The sequence below is a fragment of the Salvelinus namaycush genome, chromosome 3 (genome assembly GCF_016432855.1).
Source record: "Salvelinus namaycush isolate Seneca chromosome 3, SaNama_1.0, whole genome shotgun sequence".
NCBI classification, from domain to species: Eukaryota; Metazoa; Chordata; class Actinopteri; order Salmoniformes; family Salmonidae; genus Salvelinus; species Salvelinus namaycush.
Window position 1 is genome coordinate 57,541,466 of NC_052309.1, and position 23,744 is coordinate 57,565,209.

The 23,744-nt window shown below is 42.0% G+C and overlaps 3 protein-coding genes across 4 annotated transcripts; 1 reads left to right on the forward strand and 2 right to left on the reverse strand.

The window, feature by feature from the left end:
* Positions 1 to 118: 118 nt before the first annotated feature.
* On the forward strand, positions 119 to 6,091 carry rcn3 (reticulocalbin 3, EF-hand calcium binding domain). 2 transcript variants are annotated; one of them, XM_038979442.1, is made up of 8 exons: positions 119 to 224; positions 707 to 929; positions 2,170 to 2,363; positions 2,906 to 3,078; positions 3,194 to 3,254; positions 3,664 to 3,755; positions 3,976 to 4,083; positions 5,853 to 6,091. In XM_038979442.1, exons 2-8 carry the CDS (start codon positions 715 to 717, stop codon positions 5,961 to 5,963), a joined length of 954 nt encoding a protein of 317 aa, XP_038835370.1. In that variant the 5' UTR covers positions 119 to 224; positions 707 to 714; the 3' UTR covers positions 5,964 to 6,091. The 2 variants fall into 2 exon arrangements, with proteins under 2 accessions (XP_038835370.1, XP_038835376.1); XM_038979448.1 differs by lacking the exon at positions 5,853 to 6,091 and adding an exon at positions 5,021 to 5,588.
* On the reverse strand, positions 5,554 to 10,051 carry LOC120033204 (nitric oxide synthase interacting protein). Its single transcript, XM_038979491.1, has 10 exons — positions 9,977 to 10,051; positions 9,629 to 9,704; positions 9,451 to 9,556; positions 9,267 to 9,348; positions 8,312 to 8,447; positions 8,064 to 8,230; positions 7,517 to 7,633; positions 6,797 to 6,867; positions 6,577 to 6,685; positions 5,554 to 6,429 (listed from the first exon to the last, which is right to left on the reverse strand). The coding sequence occupies exons 2-10, from the start codon at positions 9,696 to 9,698 to the stop codon at positions 6,358 to 6,360; spliced, it is 930 nt and encodes a 309-aa protein (XP_038835419.1). The 5' UTR covers positions 9,699 to 9,704; positions 9,977 to 10,051; the 3' UTR covers positions 5,554 to 6,357.
* A 3,796-nt stretch (positions 10,052 to 13,847) lies between these two features.
* LOC120033138 (serine-aspartate repeat-containing protein F) lies at positions 13,848 to 21,798 on the reverse strand. Its single transcript, XM_038979418.1, has 6 exons — positions 20,747 to 21,798; positions 18,457 to 18,656; positions 18,177 to 18,245; positions 16,589 to 16,640; positions 16,395 to 16,431; positions 13,848 to 14,533 (listed from the first exon to the last, which is right to left on the reverse strand). The coding sequence occupies exons 1-6, from the start codon at positions 21,390 to 21,392 to the stop codon at positions 14,500 to 14,502; spliced, it is 1,038 nt and encodes a 345-aa protein (XP_038835346.1). The 5' UTR covers positions 21,393 to 21,798; the 3' UTR covers positions 13,848 to 14,499.
* Between the last annotated feature and the right edge of the window lie 1,946 nt (positions 21,799 to 23,744).

Here is a 23,744-nt window from a genome sequence, read left to right on the forward strand (position 1 = left end):
TCAACGTGGCGCTTCAAAGCCAATCGAAATCAGTCTCGGGCTCCGTTAATCCCATTTTCTCGTTTCTATTGGTTACTTTTCTTGTCAGCGTGTCTGTGAATGGTCGACTGAGAAAGCGTGGCACCGCCTCCTTTATTGTAGAATTTAAAGAGGCAGGGAAAGTGCCAACGCGTATCTTTACAAGCCCAGAAAAAACCGTGATTGAGACGTGTTGCTAAAAATTGGTACGTTTTATTATTATTAATAATGCATGAACGTAGTGATTTAGTGATTTCGGTTGTTTAAAATAAAAAAACGTTGTGTACAGTTTATGCCAAGTTAAAATGTTTTTGAAGTAGCCTAAACTCATTGCCTTAAAATATGTAGGCTACCTAACTGCATCACTTTTTGCATTATTGATGTAATTTATTGTTGTATTCATTATTCAGAAGTGTTAAGACTTAAGACAACAGACATTGACTGAGTTATCCTAAATCATGTCAGGACTCAAGACAGTAGGGCACTATAAATAGGGCACAAAAGTTGAACACTTTTTTATGACCATATGTATCACTGTTTACATTAAATAAACAGTTATTGTCTAACCCAATAATGTATTATTTTGTTTGAGGCCCATGTGTCTGGCAAGTATCATCTCTGTCTATTTGTAGGATAAGTTCTGTTCAGTCTGCTGTAGTGTCTCTCTTTCTCCTTTTTTCTTTCTCAGGACAGAAGATGCTGCTGCAGTCACTACCGTCCCTCATTCTCATCCTCGGGGTGGTGGTAGCTGTGCCCGCTAAAGAGAAGCGTGTCCATCGCCATAGTGACCTGAGTGACCACGCCCATGACGACACCACTGGTTTCCATTATGACCACGAAGCCTTCCTGGGCAAAGAGGAAGCCAAGACCTTCGACCAGCTGACCCCCGAGGAAAGCAAAGACAAACTTGGGTACATTATGTTACAGAACTCCCAGGCAGGCAGTGTCCCAAATGGCCAACATGCACTAGTTTTGACCAGGGCCCATATTTCCTATGTTATGCATTACTATAGAAACAGGGTCCATATTCCCTATGTACAGCAGTACCTTTGACCTGGGCCAATAGGGCTCAGGTTAAAAAGAGGGAACTATGTATGAATCCGGGCTGCATCACATCCGGCCGTGATTGAGTCCCATAGGGCAGTGCACAATTGGCCCAGCGCTGTCCGGGTTTGGCCGGGCTAGGCCGTCATTGTAAATAAGAATTTGTTCTTAACTGGCTTGCCTAGTTAAATTAAAAAAAGTATAAATATGCAATATCCTTATTTGGGTATTATTTTAATGAGCTCTGCCCCAAACAAGACCAAATTTGGTTGTAAAATGTTACATTCCCCAGCAAGAATCAAACATTTTGACCAAACAAAAGGGGATCTAACAAAGACTCACTGACAACAACCAAAACTAAAGAGGTGGGGTTTTAGGAGGGGTTCTGAAAGACACTCATTGGGGTGTCCACTGAAAATTGCATAGCAATAAAAACTGGGACCTAAAAGACACCCACCATGAGCACCCACTAAATTTGCCCAGTAAGAGGCAAACAAATGAAAAACCCACACCAAACTTAAAGACAGTAGGCAAACCAAAAAGTTGAGCAAAACGAAAACAGGGAAGATCAGACAAAGGAATGTTTTCTATAAATCAAATAGGGAGCTCCAACTAAAAGTGTTGACCCTACACATCTCTCAAGACAACTGGAGCACTGGGTCAGCTGCTCTTAAATATCACTTGGGCCAGTACAGGTGAAACACCTTCTGACTAACAAGGTGACACCAATCGGTGCACCCTACGTGCTAAAAGTCCAAACTCAAAACATAAATGAAAAAAAAAAAAACTGTAACAAATGTGTATACAGTATGCCTTCATTTATCAGAAATATACTCTTAGCATTCATTTGACACCCAATTTGATATGCTCCTATGAACTTCACGTTGGTGCTCATGGGTCCTTTTACATGGAAATGACCTTATACAGAAACCCAGCATAAAACCCCAAGGAGCAAGCAATGCAGATGTAGAAGCACAGTGGCTAGGAAAAACTCCCTGGAAAGACAGGAACCTAGAAAGAAACCTAGAAAGGAACCAGGCTCTGAATGGTGGCCAGTTCGCTTCTGTAGGTAGTAGGCTTAGTTGGCTTGTTCTGTCCCTTTGGCAGGAAGATTGTAGATCGCATCGACACAGACAAGGATGGTTTCGTGAGCCATGGGGAACTGCACCAGTGGATCAAACACAGGCAGAGGAGGTACATCGAGGAGAATGTGCTGAAGCACTGGAAGGAGTACGACCAGAACAAGGATGGGAAGATCGGCTGGGAGGAATACAAGAACACCACCTACGGCTACTACCTGGGTACGACAAGGGAGGGAGGGTGTGTGTGGGAGTGTGGGTAGCCTAAATTTGAGGCGAATGAGCGAGGGGGTGGGACTTCAAAAGGGCAGTCCAAATTTACCAGAGGTGTATAGTCTGCATATAATTAGTAGGCTTTATGGGTGTTAAATATTGTTGGAATTATGGGCAGGTTTTGGCACAACCAATATACTATTTATGTAGGGTCTAATTTGATATAATTACTATGTGATATAAGGAGAGATTGATCATGAGCTACAAACACAATCCAAGAATGAGAGGGGAGAGCTGAACATGACAGTACAGTAGTGGCCATACAGCTATGCGATAGTGGTGTCATCTTAGGCTCGTATTGTTAATACAAAGGCAGGGGAAAGGGTTAGTGATCAGTTTAGCCTATTAGATCATAAGTAACATTACATGGACAGGGGAAACTTGATCCTAGATCAGCACTCCTACACTGAGACGATTGATACATACGACCCCTGATCTTTGCTTTACAAAGCCATGTCTTGACTCTGAGAATGTCCTCCGCTCCGTTGCAGATGAGGAGTTTGATGACGTGGATGACAAGGCTAGCTACAAGGCCATGCTGACTAGAGACGAGAGGCGCTTTAGGACAGCTGACCGCGACGGGGACGGCATCGCCACCAAGGACGAGTTCACTGCCTTCCTTCACCCCGAGGAGTACGACCACATGAAGGCCGTTGTTATACAGGTCAGTCAGAGGACTGGGATCAGTCACTAGATCAATCAAATTCTGAGGAACATCCAGGTGGTGTACTTTTTTTCTCCAGCCCACTTCTAAACTATTTTTTTCTGTTTCGCTTCAGGAAACCGTAGAAGACATTGACAAGAACGGTGATGGAAAGATCACCCTTGATGAATACATTGGTTAGTCTCTCCTTCCACTTACTACCCTTTCCAAACAGAGAACATACAATATGTCATCAACCAAATGTAATTGGTTTTTATACATTTAATATGAGAACAAAAAATGAAATATTTCATTTATTTTATTACCATCTATGAGGGATATTCTTGGGTCCACAATCAACTATATGTTAAATGAAAAGTGCTGGTATGCGCACACAAACAGAAGATAACCCAGAGATGCACAGTAGGCAGGATTTTAAAAGTGATTTTCTCCCCAGCGTATTGACCAGTGGTTTTCAAACCACTCCTCGGGGATCCCCAGACGTTTCACAATTTTGTTGTAGCCCTGAACTAGCTCATAACCCCTGGAATATACTTTAGAAATACAACACCTACTGTACAAGCTGTAACCTGTTCTCCATCACAGGGGACATGTTCACACCTGAGAATGGAGAGAGTGAACCAGACTGGGTGCTGACGGAGAAAAAACACTTCACAGAGTTCAGAGACACCAACAAGGTACACTAGTCTGCTGCTACTGGATCACCTTAACATTGACACCATCCTCTCCTTATACATCACTATTTAAGTCAGTACACTTACAGTACCCTACCCCTCAGACCAGCCATGTCAATACTTACACACACACCCCTCTCTCTGTCAACACTAAGTTAACAGGTTTGTGTCTGTTGTGTTGTCAGGATGGTTTGTAAAAGCTCTATGCGTGTTGTGTTGTCAGGATGGTTTCCTGGATAACCATGAGGTAGCTCAGTGGATCCTGCCAGGAGAGATTGATCATACTGACAATGAGGCTAAGCACCTCATCCACGAGACAGACACAGACAAGGTACGCATCTCTTCAGTCCTACTGCCTGAACTCTCACCCTTGTGAGATCCACTTCCACACACAATATTATCCCCCCCGAAGCACCCATCCCTGTACCCCTCTACAACTCACTCCTCCCCATACCCCTCCCCATCACTGTACCCCTCTACAACTCACACCACCTGTGTCCCCCTTTTTACCCTCACCCCACATCTAACCACCGCCATAGCTACAACTATCGTGTAGTGCACACCCCCACCCGTTCACGCCCCTTCCAACTCACCCCGTAGCATCTCCCCTTCCTCTCTGACCTCACACCTTCCCCCAACCTCACACCGACTTCCCATACAAAAACCAAATAACATCCTGTTACAACTGACCACTGCATTTGGTGACATGTGCAACGCATAGGCCTATCCTACATTACATGGAGTAAACATTAAATGACATCTGTGGTAATAATACAAGAACAGTCTCCTAGCAGTTTAAATTAGGAACTTTGAAAAATAGTAGCATTTATGCTAAAACAAAACAGATGTTACATCCCAAATGGCAACCTATTCCCTGTATAGTGCAGTACTTCAGCCCTATTGGTCCTGGTCAAAAGTAGTGCACTATAGGGAATAGGGTGCCATTTGCGACACTACAGAGACATGAGCCTGGGAGCAGATTCAGGGCTCTCTCTCACAACTCACATCACACACTGTCAGCCTGAACACAGCTAATAATCAACATAATGGAATTAATTGGAGGTAATGACCTGTTAATTATAATTAATCTTTCTCTCCATCTGTCCTTCATTCACACTTTTCTCCCTTTCTCACTGTTATCTATCCATTTTTCTCCCTCATTTTCATTCCACTCTCCCTCTTTTTCATCCTTCTCTCTCAATCATGACCGCAATGAATGGTGGTGGGCGGGACCTGAAATTTGCCTCCTCCGCGATTGGACGAAACAGGATGACAAAATAACCAAGAAGGAGATTCTGGCTAATTGGAACATGTTTGTGGGGAGCCAGGCAACCAATTACGGAGAGGATCTCACCAGGAGACATGACGAGCTTTGATGAAGTCATGCAAAGGCATAGGGAGGGGTTAAGGGCTCCATGCAAACAGAGCACCGTTTGCATCGCTCTCTGCGCAGTTCTATGTACTTTTTGTGAGGCCGAATTTTTGGAACGGACCGTATACGTACTCTGTTTGCGTAGAGCCCTTTAGGGAGAGGGATTTCCAAAATATTTGGGGTTTGTATTGTGAAAGGGCATCCACTTATAATGGAGAATACTGTTACTATTATGGAGTTGGGTAGGGGGAAGTTCTGAGGGGGGAAAAGGTCACAGGTCATATTTATACTGTTGAACACACATTGCCATGGGAGGTAACGGGAGCATGGAGATGTTTACACACGCAGATACATAACCACAACCTCACACAGACACACACCGAACACACAATCACGCTCAAGTGTGAACAAAGACACTCCACAAGTCAATAAGCGTTTTTTTTTTTACAGCACCATATATAGAATATACACTTGGTTTACACAGGGTGGGAGGAAGCAAAATTGAATGACACTTGTGGTGAAACATTTCTCTGAATTTTAAATAAAGCCATGTTGGTTTTTCTACAAAAAGTTGTATTTTTCTTTATGGCATGACAAATCATTAACTACTGTCCTAAGCAACTTAATTACTCAAATGTAATTTGTTTCCTGGCGCGTGAATGGAGTTTACCCAGATTCCTATTTATCTCTATCTTCTACTTCCCTTATCCTTCATTCTCCTCTCTTAGGATGGGCGTCTCTCTCTCTCGGAGGTCATGGACAAGGTCGACTTCCTTAAGTCAAGCACGCTGACTGACTACGGAGGTATGTTGGCGGATGAGGGTCACCAAGAACTCTGACCCCAACACAGCCAATAAGACGGTCAATTTAACTTTATATAAAACATGGTACAGACATGAATTGGTGTGTAGGCTGTTTGATGCGTGTATGCCAGAGAAATAAAAAGGACATTCCTCAGGGCTCTACAGTACGGCCATTTTACTTGCATATACACAGGATTGTTTTTATTTAGGAGCACCAGTGTGCCTAAAATTAATACCTCATATTTTACCTCCTAAGTTTCTTTGTGTGTTCACCTATGTGTTTCTTGTAAAATAGGTCAGAATAGAGCCCTGTTTTATAAGTGTATGTGTGACAAAGCTTCAAAATAGCAGTTGGAATTCTCAGACTCCATACGAGAACAGATAACCGCATGTACACGCCTTTGTCATGTTGACTATCGTCTCTGAACCATCACACCATCATTACGGGTCGAGCCTCTTTAGCTTTCAGTCCCACTCCAGAGCCTGCAAACCCAGTTCCACCCTGGGAAGGAAAAAAATTGAAAATATTATTTCAGCATTAACATCAGGCGGTCTTCAAATACCCTTACAAACTAAGTACCTTGCTCGGTCTTGCATGTACTGTACGTATACTCTTTTTTAAAACTCGAACACACTCTCCAACACTCACCCTCTGTAGTGGGATGATGTCCTTCTCTGTGAGTTTGTCTCCGGTAATCGGGTCCGTCATGTCCTTCCTGATCAGCCTCTCCACACACTCCTGAGTCACCACCGCTCCACTGAGAGGGGGAGTAGAAAGATATTTAAGAAGCGAGGAGAGGTAGTAGGGATGGCTTGATGTAAAGAGAGGTGGTCCAGTAAATAAAGGAACCGAAGAGGGGTATACTTACGAGGGTTTGAGAACGGAGCAGGGGACACTGTTACCCAGAGTGTCTTTAGTCACAGCACACAGGTACCTCTCCTGGAAACAACATGACCCAATGAGTCCCACTGTAACGCCGACAGGTTTTGGAGATTTCTAACCCCTTTTAAAAATTCTGTGTTTGAGCTATATACTTCTGGGTATTGGCTTTATCTATTTCTTCTGCATCTGTAGATACCAACCATTAGCCTGTGTGATTAACGGGGGCTGAGCTAGAACAGTGTTTGTGAGACAAGGGCGGATCCCGATGGGGCCCGGGGCTGGGTATCTGTAGAGTCCGAATGGTTTGAGCTACACACCATTTATGAAAAGCATGAACCTGTAACATGCTCTGCTCTAGGATGCTCACAAGCATCATTAGAAGGTAAGGGGTTTTTCTACATAGATCAGAGGAAATCCCAGGACATAGCGTCTATACTGTAATAAGCTTATATAGTTGCTATCACAAACTCCAAACAGTCACTGACTAGTTGTACATTTATTTCCCAGTGAGCAAAACATTTCTGTATTTACAGCAATCATAAATTCCTTTTGCGCAGGTTTTTACTTTGGCGGACCTTATTTTTTTATTGACACTTGTCAAGAAAACTCATGAATGCAACTATTTATGTAAAAGAGGGAGATGCATGGAGCTAGAGATAACAATGTGTAACAGTGTGCAGAGGTTGTGGTGTGGTCAGGCACTGACCTGGCGTGCGAGCAGGGCCACTCGGCCCAGACTGGGGTCCAGAGGAGTGAAGTGTACGTTGGTCAGCTCATTCATCTTCAGAGGCCGGCCAGACATGGGACACACCACCGTCTTACTCTGAGGGGGAGAGAGCGAGCGATGATTGAATTTGAACTCCCCTTTATTGGGTCAATAATTTGCTTTGCACAAACTCATTGAAATAGCTCAAATGTATGTTGGGTGTATGGTGGAGAAGGAAAGACCAACAGATCAAACACCTGGGGACAAGCTGACCTCAGAGAGATAACGGAGAGATGGAGAAAGAGAGGGGACAGACACAGGGAGTGCAATGACATTGACATTTGGACAAGAAACCTAACAAGCTCTTGGCAGTGGAAGAGTCAACAATTGTTTCCCTAGGACACAAAGGTCAGATCCTCAGTAAAGGAAAACAAGTGACCAGACAGCAGTGTTGAATGAGAGAAATTAAGAGAAAGAAATAGAGAGTGAAAATGTGGGATAAGGGCAAGGGGTAAGTCAACACTTTAGGACTTTGGCTTTCACTCACAGGTTTCTTGAGTATGGTGGGTTTGGCCTCTGGGGTGAGACTGGGGATCCAGAAGCTGGGCAGGGCCTGGGAGGAGCTAGTGCCGGCGGCAGGAGCAGAGGACTCGGCTTTTGATGTACTGGCTGATGTACCCGCAACACTCTGGCTGTCTGACTCTTTGGCCTGGCCTGAAGAGATAGGTTAACTCAATCTACTGTTCTCTGTCCTACGTCCTTTCCAAGCTAGTGGACACACAAACACACACTTACCAGAGGTAAAGGGGTTGATGGGTTTGGACACGATGCTGTTCTCCCGGGTCTTGAACCTCTCTGCTATCCCCCTCTCCTCAGATTTAGACTCCAGACGACTGTCACTCTTCTGAGTCTGTTTCTGCTTCTCGTACGCCTAAGATGGACAGTGAGAGGGTCAGATGAAGACAGAGCTCGGTGCTTATTATCGGATGTATTAGGTTACAAAATTTAACTTTTTTTTGTATCATGTTAATGATATGTTAGAAAGACTACACTGAATGATTCAGAACCTGAATAATCATATTCGTCAGCCTTATGAATTATATCATTAACATGATATAAAAAAATAAAAAAAGATTTTGTAACCTAATATATCCGATAATAAGCACAGAGCTCTGTTGACATAGCGGTACAGGATTCTAATTAACAACTTGAGGACTTTACATTTTGTGGTTGTCATCTTCAGAGTTACATCCGATGGTCGCAAGAAGCTAAATTAACATGACACGAGCCAAATCAAAATGTAAAGGGATTTGAAAAAATAAATAAATTGGTATACGCTCAGTGCTCCATTGACATTTCAGAGAAAAATGTATACTACAATTCTAAATGTCATGTCTCAAAATCGATATCCATCTTACCTTTATATTGTTTTATATCCTGCGGATTCGAGAAGAAATATAAGAGCCTAAAGGGAAAGTGAGCCTTAATTCTTGCACAGAATCCAGCCTAGCTTAAGTGATTACATTTTCCAGATTTTGTTTCACTTTTTTCTCTGACCATCCTACAACCATTGGTTTTGTTAAAGGATTATGTACACAATTAACATACACAAGTAACATACCCATTGGTCAAAGTATGGGTTTTTGATTGGCCATTAATTTATATATATATATATATATATATATAGCTAAAACTAGTCTCTGTGTTTCCTGTACTATTTCCCAAACAGGACCATAGAAAAGCCAGTTACCTTCATTTTCTTGGCGATCTCGGTCTTCTGGTGGAGTATGTACTCCAGGATGGCCTGTTTTTCATACAAGTATCCATCTGGACTGGAGATACAACATTAACATCATTTTTACGACACACAAACTGGTATTAACGAGTTACACAACAATGATGTGTTTGTGTGAGACAAGGGGATTGCGGCTTACGTTACAACGGGGTCCCTGCAAGTCTGGAGAGAAAGGCAACAGCAGTCGAAATCCTTAATGGCATCCTTTCCTAAACGCACACTTTGCGTCCCATAACCCGATGCCGCTAGATAAGAGAGAGCAGATGGTGCTTAGCTGGCATGAATAGCTAACGTTAACCAACGTTGCAAAGACTCACCAGTGTCCTTCCTTTTCTCGTGGTAGGTGTAAACGGCTCCTGCCGTACAATTTTTCCCATGCCGAGTCATTGTCCGCTAGGGGGGAAAACACTTTAAAGATACTAGTTATCTAACGTTAAACAACTTGCTAGCTAGCAGAAAACATGTAGGTTAACATGCAAGTCTTAGCTAGCCAACGATAACGCTAACCAACGCCAACTGGTCCCACGACCAAACGTTAGCAGCAAGCTTTGATAGTAAAAAACAAACAAATAATAACCCTCTTTGCATGGAACTGAGTAGTAGCTGAATCTAAAGAACAATAATACTATAAAAATAGCTTCTTTATAAACAATATGTGTGTTTACAATACTGTGTCCGTTTCTAGCGAAGTCAATCCTGCGGATGTTGGTACGTCAGTGAAAATTGTTCGAGTCGTCTTCTTCATGAGTTGATTGTTGGATCGCATCCAAATTTTGGTGCATACACCGCCACCTACTGTACTGGTGTGTGATGGCATTCACGGCCTACCTACATTCAATTATTGATATGGTAATACAACATTGGGAAAAAGGAAAATTGCCCAGCCAACTATTAAAGCTCCCCCCCAAAAAATAATACCCCCATTCCACTATTTAACCACATCTAATCCAACGGTCTGAGAGGACAGAACACTACCACTCCACACCCCTTGCAACTGTTCTGCAGTAAATCCTCGCAATCCCAAGTACTTCTCTGCCGCTGGCACCACAACCTCTTTTCTGTGACTTCCGATCCATTTCTGCAGTACAATTGATAACCATGGCTATGAATGCTAAAAATCCCACATTACTGAAGCACATATTCTTTCTCTTTCCCTCTCATACTCCATCAGCACATGCTCCTCTGTTTCCTGGCAGTAATCACACCTTCTTGTTGGATGATTTCCTATCACATTTAACTTCTTATTCAACTGGCTGAGTCCCACCCTTAATCTTGTAAAGATGGCTCCTCTCCTCTGTCTCTTCCTGCCGTCCGCCCCTCCATGACTTTCCTCTGTACTTGGAATAGATGCCTGCCCTTAGGGTCTCTGTTACACTGCTCCTACCATCTCTGCACCACCACCACATCAGGCCTTTTGCCGCTGCCTTGCTCATTGAAACTTCAATGTCCACCGCGTCACTGCTAAGGGTGTTTAGCCAGTACATCAGTTTTAATAACGTTCTGAGAATGTACATTTGAAGTTATTTGAAGGTAATTAAATAACATTGTAGGAACATTCTCTAAATGTTGTGATTGTTTTGAACGATATGTGAAGGTTATTTTGAGATTTCTTTACATCACTGCTAGCTTAGTTTCTGTTTTGAACAGATAGGATACATGGAGATTAATTTGCTTAGGTATTAATCATGCAAACATATTTCTTTCTTATTGTGGCACAGCGTCAGTGGAATTCAAACCTACGTCTTCTGTTCTTTATCCATGGAATTAGTCTACTGCAACACCAGGATGGAGCTACTGTACCACGTTTTTTTTTTAAACTCATACAAAGCTGTTCATTTTATTCTAGTCAAATGTGCCCCATTTCAAAGAATACAAACACTTATTAAGATCAGGTGTGGCCAATTAGTGTGCACAGCCAACAAAGCTGAACACAGTTAACAAGAGAGGATAGAGAGTTTTATTGATGCTGAGAACAGAATGTAAATGTTTTTAGATAACATTCTTAGATCTTTCTTTGAATGTTACTAATGTTTTCATTTTTTATGGAAAGTTTTCATAATGTTCTGAGAACATGACTTTGTGAAGTTCCTTAAATGCACTGAGAATGTTCCAATGCCAAGCAACTATCTTGCACCATTACCAGAATGTTGTGGGAAGGTTGTATGCTAAATAACCATAGGACAAACACACTCTCACCAAGCCCTAAGAAACATATGGTTCTCAGAATGTTATGTGCTAGCTGGGTACTCTGTCTGGCTTGACTTCAACCCACTGTAATGCCATCAGCTCCGCCGTGTATGCAGACCTCACGGCTTGGTTTATGCTCTGACATGCACAGTGTACTGTGGGACCTTATATAGACAAGTGTGTGCCTTTCCTAATCATGCCCAATCAATTGAATTTACCACAGGTGGACTCCAATCAAGTTGTAGAAACATCGCAAGGATTATCAACGGAAACAGGATGCACCTGATCTCAATTTCGAGTCTCATAGCAAAGGGTCTGAATACTTATGTAAATAAGGTATCTGTTCTAAAATGTTTATACATTTGCAAAAATGTCTAAAAAGCTTTTATGCTCTCGTTGTGGGGTATTGTGTGTAGATTGATGAGGGGAAAAATATTGAATCAATATTATAATAAGGCTGTAATGTAACAAAATGTGGAAAAAGTCAAGGGGTCTGAATACTTTCCCAAGGCACTGTACATGTAATGTTAGGGTTATGTGGTTGTCTCAACTAGCTGTAGTTGTCTCAAATGAGAACACTTACTGTAAGTCACTCTGGATAAGAGCATCTGCTAAATTACTAAAACGCCAAATGTAAATGTTTTACATACAGATGTCATATTACTCTATTGAATTATTATTATTTTTTTTTTACATTTAAAAAATGTTTGTCACAAATGTATCATTTGTACAGTTCTTTATTAAACATGTATTTGTCTCTCTGAAATGAAACCATCAAGTGATAGATATTAAACAAATACATGTCATGCCCGATTAGATTTTGAAAAAACACAACAATCTCTTTATTAAGTTCAGAAAATCTATAGCGTTTTGGAATTAAACTCTTCATTGTTTAGAGTTGACATTGACGTTGAGACTAGTGTTTTGCGGGTACTATTTAATGAAGCTGCCAGTTGAGGACTTGGGAGGTGTCTGTTTCTCAAACTAGACACTATAATGTACTTGTCCTCTTGCTCAGCTGTGCACCGGGGCCTCCCACTCCTCTTTCTATTCTGGTTAGAGCTAGTTTGCGCGGTTCTGTCAAGGGAGTAGTACACAGCGTTGTAAAAGATCTTCAGTTTCTTGGCAGTTTCTCGCATGGAATAGCCTTCATTTCTCAGAACAAGAATAGACTGACGAGTTTCAGAAGAAAGACATTTTTTTCTGGCCATTTTGAGCCTGTAATCGAACCCACAAATGCTGATTCTCCAGATACTCAACTCGTCTAAAGGCCAGTTTTATTGCTTCTTTAAAACAACAGTTTTCAGTTGCGCTAACATAATTGCTAAAGGGTTTTCTAATGATCAATTAGCCTTTTAAAACAATAAACTTGGATTAGCTAACTTGGATTAGTTTAGGTTGCTGATAATGGGCCTCTGTACACCTACATAGATATTCCATAAACAATCTTTCGTTTCAAGCTACAATGGTCATTTACAACATTAACAATGTCTACACTGTATTTTTGATAAATTTGATGTTATTTTAATGGACAAAAATGTGCTTTTCTTTCAAAAACAAGGAATTTTCTAAGTGACCCCAAACTTTTGAATGGTAGTGTATATTAGAGGTATGTTCAAATGTTATGCAGTAATAGTATTCGACCACAACTATGTTGACCTGTGAAGAACAAAGAAATATACTGAACAGAAATATAAGCGCAACATGCAAAAATTTCAAAGATTATACTGAGTTACAGTTCATATGACGAAATCAGTCTATTGAATAAAAATTAATTAGGTCCTACTCTATGGATTTCACATGATTGGGAATACAGATATGCATCTGTTGGTCACAGATACCTTTAAAATTCCTTTTGATACCTTTTGTGCATTCAAATTGCCATCTATAAAATGCAATTGTGTTCGTTGCCCGTAGCTTATGCCTGACCATACCATAACCCCACCGCCACCATGGGGCACTCTGCCATACACATGGTCTGCGATTGTGAGGACGGTTGGACGTACTGCAAAATTCTCTAAAACTACGTTGGAGGCGACTTATGGTAGAGAAATGAACATTCAATTCTCTGGCAACAGCTCTGGTGGACATTCCTGCAGTCAGCATGCCAATTGCATGCTCCCTCAAAACTTGAGACATCTGTGGCATTGTGTTGTGTGACAAAACTGCACATTTTAGAGTGGCCTTTAATTATCCCCAGCACAAGGTGCACCTGTGTAATGATCATGCTGTTTAATCAGCTTCTTTATATGCCACACCTGTCAGGTGGATGGATTATCTTGGCAAAGGAGAAATGCTCACCAACATGGATGTAAACAAATTTGTGCACAAAATATGAGAGAAATACACTTTTTGTGCGTATGTAACATTTCTGGGATAATTTATTTTAGCTCATGAAACATGGCACCAACATGTTGCATTTATATTTTGTTCAGTATATACTGTAAATTCTACTCAATGACAGTCAACAATTTACACTCTATGCTTATATTCCCCATTACAAAATATGAATCTTCCAATTGAAGCTGAAACGATAAAATACCCCATGTTTGCTCATATCTGCCAATATACTTTGTTCTATTATAACCTAATTCTAGCTGCATTTTCCATTTGATATGACAGTGCACATAAAAACATTACAGCACAAATGTTTAAAACGTCCCCTTTTAGTTTATTTCATACAACCCCACTGTGTTTAAGAAACACAGATATGACTTTAAAATATGAATGCATGTTCCTGAGAAGAATACCATGAACCTGTCATCTAACAATTATACACAAATAGCTCAATTACAACTTCTATAGGCTATCCATTATATCCAATATGTGTATCCAATATATCCAATATCTCTATATCCAGTGTGCATGTTTGTGGTGTTCTCAGTCAACAACAAAAAAGACAGAAAAATAACTTATAACTTATTAAAAGTGAAAATAATGACAGTGAATACAATCCCTTGGTTGCAGTATCTTCCTTGGCCACATGGTGGCGGCAGGGAGCTTATTTGTCAGCTTCGAAGACGTCGGCTACAGTCCTAACGGATAAAGGGAGACAAGTGGTTGGTTTATGTTCCATCAATCTTTGATTTTACTGCGCGTCAGTCTTCACATTTCTACTCACACAGGTAGGCCTATTGAAAGGATCACAGGGTGATGTGCATGTGAATTTGGGTATGATAAGCTTGCCATTTGGATTTGCGAACTATATATCTTTTCTCACCAATCTACACACAATACCCCATAATGATAAAGTGAAAACATGTTTTTAGACATTTTTGCAAATCTATTGAAAAAGAAATACAAAAATATCTAATTTATCTAAGATTCACACACCTGAGTCAATATTTTGTAGAAGCACCTTTGGTGGCAATAATAGCTTTCAGTCGTCTTGAGCACGTCTGTATTAGCTTTGCACATCTGGATTTGGGAATTGTCTACCATTCTTCCTTGCAGCTTTTCTCAAACTTTGCTAAGTTAACGCTCCTGTTGGAATGTGAATCTTCACCCCAGTCTAAGGTAGTTTGCACTCTGAAGCAGGTTCTCATCAAGGATTTGGCTCAATTCATTGTTCCTCTTTATTCGTACCAGTCTCCCAGTCCCTGCTGCTGAAAAACATCCCCATAGCATGGTGCTGCCCCCACCATGCTTCACGGTAGGTATGGTGTTAGACAGGTGATGAGCTGTGCCTGGTTTTCTCCAGACATAGCGCTTGGCATTCAGACCAAAGAGTTACATTTTTGTCTCATCAGACCACAGAATCTTTTGCCTTGTGATCTCAGTCTTTCACGTTCCTTTTTGCAAACTACAGGCGTGCTGTCATGTGCCTTTGTCTCAGGAGTGGCTTCTGTCTGGCCACTCTCCCATAAAGCCCAGATTGGTGTAGTGCTGTAGAGACTCTTGTCCTTCTGGCAGGTTCTCCCATCTCAGCCAAGGAACTCTGTAGTTCTGTCAGAGTGGTCATTGGGTTCTTGGTTACCTCCCTGACCAAGGTCGTTCTTGCCCGGTTGCTCAGTTTGGTCAGACAGCCACCTCTAGGCAGTTCCATATTTTTTCAATTTCCCTATGATGGAGACCACTGGGCTCTTGGAAACTTTCAACACTCTAGAAATAGTTTTATACCCTTCCCTAGATATATGCCTCATCACAATTCTATCTGAGAGATCTATGGACAGTTCCTTGGACTTCATGGTAATACAATTGCAAATATTTCTAAAAACATGTTTTCAGTTTCTCATTACGGGGTATGTTGTGTAGATGGGTGAGAAAAACAATCAATATAATCCATTTTGAATTCAGGCTCTAACACAGGGGTATGAATACTTTCTGAAAGCACTGTAGCTAGCTACTTCCCTCGCCGTAACGTTAAAATAACTGCGAGAAAACAGTGCTCGGCAGGCGGGGGCGCAAGACACTGTGTGCCGATGTACTGATACAGCTGCCCAGTGGGAAGCACCTTAGGTCAGCAGGCACCTCGATACAACACCGGTGTCATTTGCTTGTCGTTGAGCTTCCCGAAGGCAGTAATTTTAGCTAATTGGCATGTCACTGTGAAATAAACATAACTATTTTTAACTAATGGCTGCCATTTAATGTCTGTTTTGATATGTGTGTAGCCGAAGACATCTTTCCACATTGTGTGGATAATTGTTTCTCCATCCATACGATACGGGCCGTACTATTACAAGCAGCCTCAATGGCAGTGGGCACGGCATGTAGTGAAGCAATGCTAATGGCCGTTTCATGTGGGGTGCTCCTTGTAGTAACTGAATTCCACAGATAGACATTATTTGTCATTTTGAGAATAAACGTAATTCTGTGTCAAATTAAATGTTGACAGCTCCCAATGAGGAATTCAAAAAGGTGTTATGTCACTGTGAACGTGTAACTGTGTCTTACTTATAGATTGATCCAGTCAGCTCGTCCAGAAAACCACCTTGGGAATTAAAAACATACAGTGAACCTGATGTTTCTGCTGCCTGGCTTTCAAGCTCAAAGATGCCTCTAATAGCGGCTAATGACATCTCAACTGTTTTTTTGCAAGCAGTTCAAACGATCATTCTTTATCAAACAGTCCCACACCCCTGTCTTACCTGGTTGGCAAAGAGTGCTGCAAACGGGACACACGTAGCAGAAGTTGCAGATCTAAAGAAATAAGCAGGAAAAGGGTAAGCCATTAGAGAAGGATAAGAAATAATGGAGTATATAACATCATAGGACATAACTGGAGGGAGGAGCCTCTCTGATCTGACTTTGTCATTGCATCATAACCAGCCCTCTTGATGTGTCACGTTCCTGACCTGTTTTCTGTTAGTTTTGTATGTGTTAGTTGGTCAGGACGTGAGTTTGGGTGGGCAGTCTATGTTTTGTGTTTCTATGTTGGTAAATGGGTGACCTGATATGGCTCTCAATTAGAGGCAGGTGGTTTTCATTTCCTCTGATTGAGAGCCATATTAAGGTAGGTGTTTTCACATTGATTGTGGTGGGTGGTTGTCTCCTGTGTCAGTGTCTGTGTCTGTGTATGTTACGCCACACGGGACTGTTTCGGTTTTGTTTGTTTGTTCGTTCGTTTTATGTAGTCATTTTTCCTGTTCGTGCGTTCTTCGTGTTTCATGTAAGTTCGTCGTCCAGGTCTGTCTATATCGTTTATTTGTTTTGTAATTTATCAAAGTGTATTTCGTTTCGTCTTCGTCTTGTTGAATAAATCATTATGTCATATAACCACGCTGCATTTTGGTCGAATCACTACTCCTCTTCGTATGAAGAGGAGGAGGAATTCCGTTACATGATGTCAAAAATCATAATATTAAGATCAGCTTCCTACTTCTGAGGAGCATGCGAACGCAAAATGAGTCAAATCATCATTATGATAAAAAGTGAAGCCCACTATCAATTATCTTTCAAGAGTCACCCAGTCCTACAGTCACAGGCATCATCATGTTTTACAACCATCTCACCAGCCACTTTCCCGATTACAGCCATTGTCCTGATTATTACAAACTATGCAGTAGTAATCATAACAGAGTTATGTGGTTGTCATTATGTATTTCAGTGTAGACAGCTGCACTGCGTAGAAGCTTGCATGCCAAAGGAAGGCCCTGCCCAAGTCACCATATCTAGATCATATCTGATTTCTGCTTAGTTCAAGGGTAACAGTGAGGTTTGATAATGATTTGGTCAGCTTGGTTTTGACTAGTGTCTCTTCTCACAACCGCTGTATGGAGCATGCGAAGCGTAGAGAGCTCCCTGAGTTTTGAGAGACTAGGTATTAACTGGCTCTGTTGTAACCTTGCCTAGGACCTGAAGACTTGTGTTAACTTCCCAAGCTAATTATAATGCACAGTCTTGTGGTGCACAGATGACCTGGGTTCATAACCCAGTCCGTCACATTTTCATGCTGTCTACACTCTCAGAAAAAAAGGGTTCCAAAAGGGTTCTTCGGCTGTCCCTGTAGGAGAACCCATTTTTTTGGTTCCAGGTAGAACCATTTTGGATTCCATATAGAACCCTCTGTGGAAGGGTTCTACAATTGGAACCCAAAACAGTTCTCCTTCGAACCAAAAAAGGGTTCTCCCTGGAACCAAGAATGGGTTCTCCTACAGGGACAGCTTAATAACTTTTCTGGAGCCCTTTTTTCTGAGAGTGTAGGTTACTAGTGGTTGAATGGGAAGGTAATTTTACCTGGCAGGTGTCACAGTGCTTAGACTCATCTCCCTCTGCACATGGGCACTTGTCGCAGGTGTCACAGTGCTGAGAGAGAGAGAGAGAGATAAAGAGATGGGGAGGGAGAGAGAGGGAGAGGGAAAAGGTGAGGGAAAAGAAGAGCGAGGGAGAGAGAATTTTTGCCATTTTTAACAAGGATGGGGAAAACGTATTAAAAGGGTGCAAATTGTTTTACCAATAAATGTAACCACATCCACAAACACTAAACTTGTGTTTCTATCTAGATGGTGAGACCTACCTCACAGTATTCACAGTATGAACAGAGGGATCCTTTGTGATACAGTTCACCGTCATCTTCCTCCTCTTCATCATCATCGTCATCATCGTCGTCATCATCATCATCATCATCATCATCATCATCATCATCGTCGTCATTATCGTCATTATCATCAGCTGCAGCCGGCACATCATCATCATCGTCGTTATTACCGTCAGCCTCTGTAAAATAAGTTGTTCATTTCCATCCTAACACGTATGTGTGTATCTGTAAATGTTCTGTGATAGTGTTAATTAATGCATTTTTGTTTGTATAGCAAGTGTAACAGAATGGCAGTGTAGAGTTCATTCATACTGTACAAAACTCATTTCTTACATACAGTCCCGCATGCACACACTAGTTCTACACGCTCATATACTGTAGACAGACACAAATTCTAACCACATACCCAAACCAGTACAATGTACAGACTACCTCACAGAAGCTTTGTACATACAAATACACATAGGTAGATTATAATCACAAACGCCCATAAAGAAAAGTCCAATCATTTTAAAGATATATATAGGTTCACACTCAGTATGACCTTACAAACAGTCTCAAACAGACTTTTTTTCAGTACTATCTCCCACCTTTTTCATACTACACAGACGTACTCCATGCATGTAGTCAGTCACCAAACCCATGACTCCAGGCAACAACAGAAGTACATCCATATAACTCGTCATGATCAATTGATTTATTCTATGATTGAAAGTAGGGTTAGAGAGACATGATCAGAGGTGATATTTTGTCACAGTTTTCACAGAAAGGGGTTGTTTCACAGTCAACGAAAAATAAAGAAAGAAAATCCACATAAAAATAAGAGCAGACTCAAACTCCTGGAGTAACTGTCATCTCTTGTCAGTTGACTACCTAAAACAGATATATTTCTTTTTTTTCCCAATGCATTTTTTTCCCTCCAAAATATGAAAAACATCTACGTTGAGTACCAGGCTAGAGGTAGCCCACACAAACATTGCTTGATCTGGTGTAGCGAACGTCATCAAAAAATCTCTGATATCTGACATACAATCTAACTAAAGTGGTATCATACCCAATTATACAAATGAATGTATTATCAGAATCATTTATATTCCAATTATCCTCTCTGAAGTGAAAAATGACTAATGGCTAATGGCCATATAAATATTTAAAATTAGTTTCAGAAAATAACGGAAGATTCTGTTCTCAGCATGAATGATTATCTTTGTACAAATATAATTGTCTGAGAACCGCTTGAGTGAGTATTACAAAATATGAATGGATACATTCACAGATGTGTTATTAATATGCATTCAAAGATGACGTAAAAACATAGACCAGGGTTGCATATACAGTACATTCATTTCATTGGAACTATTCAACATACAGTGACAAAGAAGGAAGCTCTACAGGGAAAGAGAGAGATTGAGAGATGTGGAGAAAGAGAGAAACTCTATCGACGCTTTTACAATTACCACTCCTTACTACTCTTATCTACTAAATTAATGAATTCTTTAGCCCTCATGTGCCTCCCCTCACCCCTTCCACCTCATGTCTGTCTGTCTATCTCTATCAAGCCTCCTCTTTCTACATCACTGTCTCTCTTTCTTTCTCTGTAGGTTAGCATGGAGGAGACACAAATACAGGTCAATCCAATCCATAACCGTGAGAAAGGAAGGACGGAGTGAAAAAGAAGAAACCATTATTTCAAACAAGACACAAATCAAAAGATCTGATTTTTATTATGATCCGATGACTGACTCTATCAAGTCTCTTGTTACTTTTAAATATATATATTTTTTTCCTTTTTCCTCATCATTACAATGCTTCTGTAGTCCCCAGGTTCATATCTACTGTACGAAGGATGACACACAGTTGGGACTCCAGGCGGGCCAGTTCAATTTCCCCAGAGTGTTCATAACTCTGTTTAAGCAGGGAAGAGAACACAGAGAGAGTCAGACAGACACAGCAAAGGTAATGGACAGCTGTAAAGGCGTGAAGGAGGGACTTGTGTACTAGTCTCTTTTCCTATATCTACTCTGATTGGACAGCTGAACTGAGTGACAGGCGGAGCAGAGAACTAACTGACAAGGAGAGGTTCTGCAGGGCAGGGAGAGGTAAGGAGAGGGGAGTGGCCAAGGTGTGGCTAAGCCCCTCCCCTCTCCCTTTCTCTTCTGGTATAGTTTCAGACAGGCAGAGAGGAGTGGGGTTAGGGTCACACAAAGATGATGGCGAGGGAAGGTGGATAAAGAATGCAGCATCATTTAAGTGAACAGATGTAACGTACCTGTGTGGTCATCATCGTCGTCGTCGTCATCGTCGTCGTCGTCATCGTCATCATCGTCGTCGTCATCGTCGTCGTCGTCATCATCATCCTCATCATCATCATCATCATCATCGTCGTCATCTTTGTCATCGTCGTCATCATCATCATCATCATCTTTGTCATCGTCGTCATCATCGTCATCATCATCATCATGATCATCATCATCGTTGTCGTCGTCGTCATCATCATCATCATCATCGTCGTCATCGTCGTCATCGTCATCATCATTGTCATCATCATCGTCATCATTGTCATCATCATCGTCGTCATCATCATCGTCGTCATCATTGTCATCATCATCGTCATCATCATCGTCGTCGTCATCATCATCATCATCGTCATCATTGTCATCATCATCGTCATCATCATCGTCATCATCCGCATCGTCCTCTTTACTGTCCCCATCATTATCATCATCATCATCGTCATCGTCATCGTCGTCATCTCCCCCTACCTCCGCTGCATGCTCCCCCTCGTCATCAGCTACTACATCCTGTTGGTGGGCCAGCGGCAGGTCTTGAGCCTTGACGCCAGGGGCAAGAGGGGTCTGGAAGGTGCAGAGCAGGGCTAGGAACAGTCCCAAGAGCCACGTCTTAAAGGAGGCCATGATTAATCTCAGAACAAAGGGTTGAGAGTGAGGGACGATAGATAAACAAGGAGAGTGAGGGATGATACCAGATAAACGAGGGATCACTCCCTTTGCAGTGCAATGGTTTAGCACGTGCACACTAACACCCCCAGAGTTCGTTGCCTTTCTGTCTCACACACACACAAACACCCACACACACACAAACAAACCCTAGGGAGAGCGATGGGGAACGGGCTCCAGTTATAAATAAGTGCACACAATAGGCCTGTGTAATGCCCAGTTGAATGATTTCCAAGTAGAAATCCAGACACTTGTTCTCAACTCACAAAACAATGATGAATCAAATCACTCCTGGAAAAGGTAGGTGTCCTTCTCCTTTGGAAAAAAAAAGTAACCCTCTTGTCCTCCTTAAATAGTGTTTGTTTACCCCACCCTTTAAAGTTTAAGAATGCAGTAAAATGGCACAGTTCGAAGAGACCCCGTTGCAGACCCGACACAGACGGCACTAATGTGGGACGGGCAGCAGAAGAGAGAGACCAACCCGGGGGGTAAGATGAGAAGGAGGGGGGGGCAATTAGGCTGAGTGACAGGGGCAAATGCAGCACCGTTGACCATGCACCGTCTAAAATGGAATGAACAGGGAAGAGTGGCAGATAGCGAGAGGGAGGGAGAGAGAGAGAGGGGCAGATATTGCTTGCTTTTTTGCCGTCATCAAATGTTCAAATTTAACTTTAGAGAGGACGGTGGGAGAAGGAGGCTCAGGCCAGGATGACCATATATCGTGAAAGAAGGGAGGTGTAAGGAGGAAGAGTTGAAATAGCAAAGGAGAGAGGGAGAAGGGTGATATCAGAACTATATCAGTGGAACGAGTGAGGGGGAGAGAGACAAGAGAACATTGGTGAGACAAACAGGCAGGTATGCAAACAGGCAGGTATGCATGTTTTGAGAGAAGAAATATCAGCTATCAATAGGGAACTATTGACCAATGTCAATGCCTATGCCAATTAGTTTTGTACCAAATGTTCCACTCATTTTTAACCCACCCTTTTTTACATGCCCACCAACCCGCCCACCAACCCGCCAACCCGCCAACAATTCTAGCACTGGAGGAACAAGCAGTGAGCCAGCCCATGGCTACTCACACACATTACCAAGCATTGCAGGCACAATGATCAACAATGAATGGCTTGGTCTTCACACTCAACCCATATAGCCTTTTCACTACGTTCCCTCTGAGTACACCCCCTCCCCGGTACCCCTCAGCCCCGCCTGAACATGTAGCCCCCAAAATAGCCACTCTATTTAAAACCCTGCACTCCCAGAGTCAGTGTAATGTGACCTTCCCTGGCACTGTGAGTTGACTGACACTCTGAAGCTACCACCGCCTCTCTCTCTTTCTCTCTCTCTCTCCTGTATCTACCCCCTCTTTCTCCCCCCCCGTCTGACACTTTATACCACCCCTCTCTCCCTATTTTTCACTCTCTCTCTCTTTCTCTATAATCATCTCTTCTACATCTCCAGCTGCTCCCCATGAGAGAAATCAGCGAGAGGAGCCTCTGCAAATTATATCTGCAAAGCCTCCAAAATGAAGCCAAACCCAACCAATCAGGGCCAAATTTACCCAAAGTTTTTGCACTTGTTGCACCTCCCTTTATTTCATCTTTCGTTCAACACTCATTTATATTCCGATTGGAAAATAAAAGGTGTAAACTTTCTGCAATGATTAGTGAATCTGGCCCTATGTTCCCCACTCCATTTCTCACTTCTACCAGCCCAAACTTCTGTATTACTAACTGTGTGAAACAGTTATGATTGAGACCACCAAAGGAGAGAAAGAGAGCGATATGAGATACAGATGAACAAGAGGAGAGATATGCAACACAGAAGACTGCTGGTCGAAGACTGCAATGTAGCTGAAAGTGGAGATGTATGCAGACGTGTCTAAGACATATTTCTCTCTCCATTTGGATGAGCTGCAGTATACATGACCTTTCTCAAGCTGGGTTAAAGACGCTTGACACGTTTAATAACATCTTCAATGTACAACGTTCCCTGAAAATTTGAGCTCTCTAACTCTGAAATTAGTGAATGTCAGAGGGCAAGTGTTTTTACGCTGTTTACCTAACCTTCCTTCAGGTTACTAGGTGCGCCCTGGGAAAAGACCACAGCTGAGGGCAAATGTGGACACTAGCCCTCCGCAACCTTCCTCCCTCAACTCAGTTAACAGCACGTCTACTCTGACAATAGGTGCCAATAACTCCGAACTGATATTTTAAATTAGCTGGTTATTAATATCCGTTGTAGAAGTATGGGTGTTGTGGGGTGAAAAGGCAGTAAGAGTCAGTGAAACCCGGTCCTAAAGTACACATT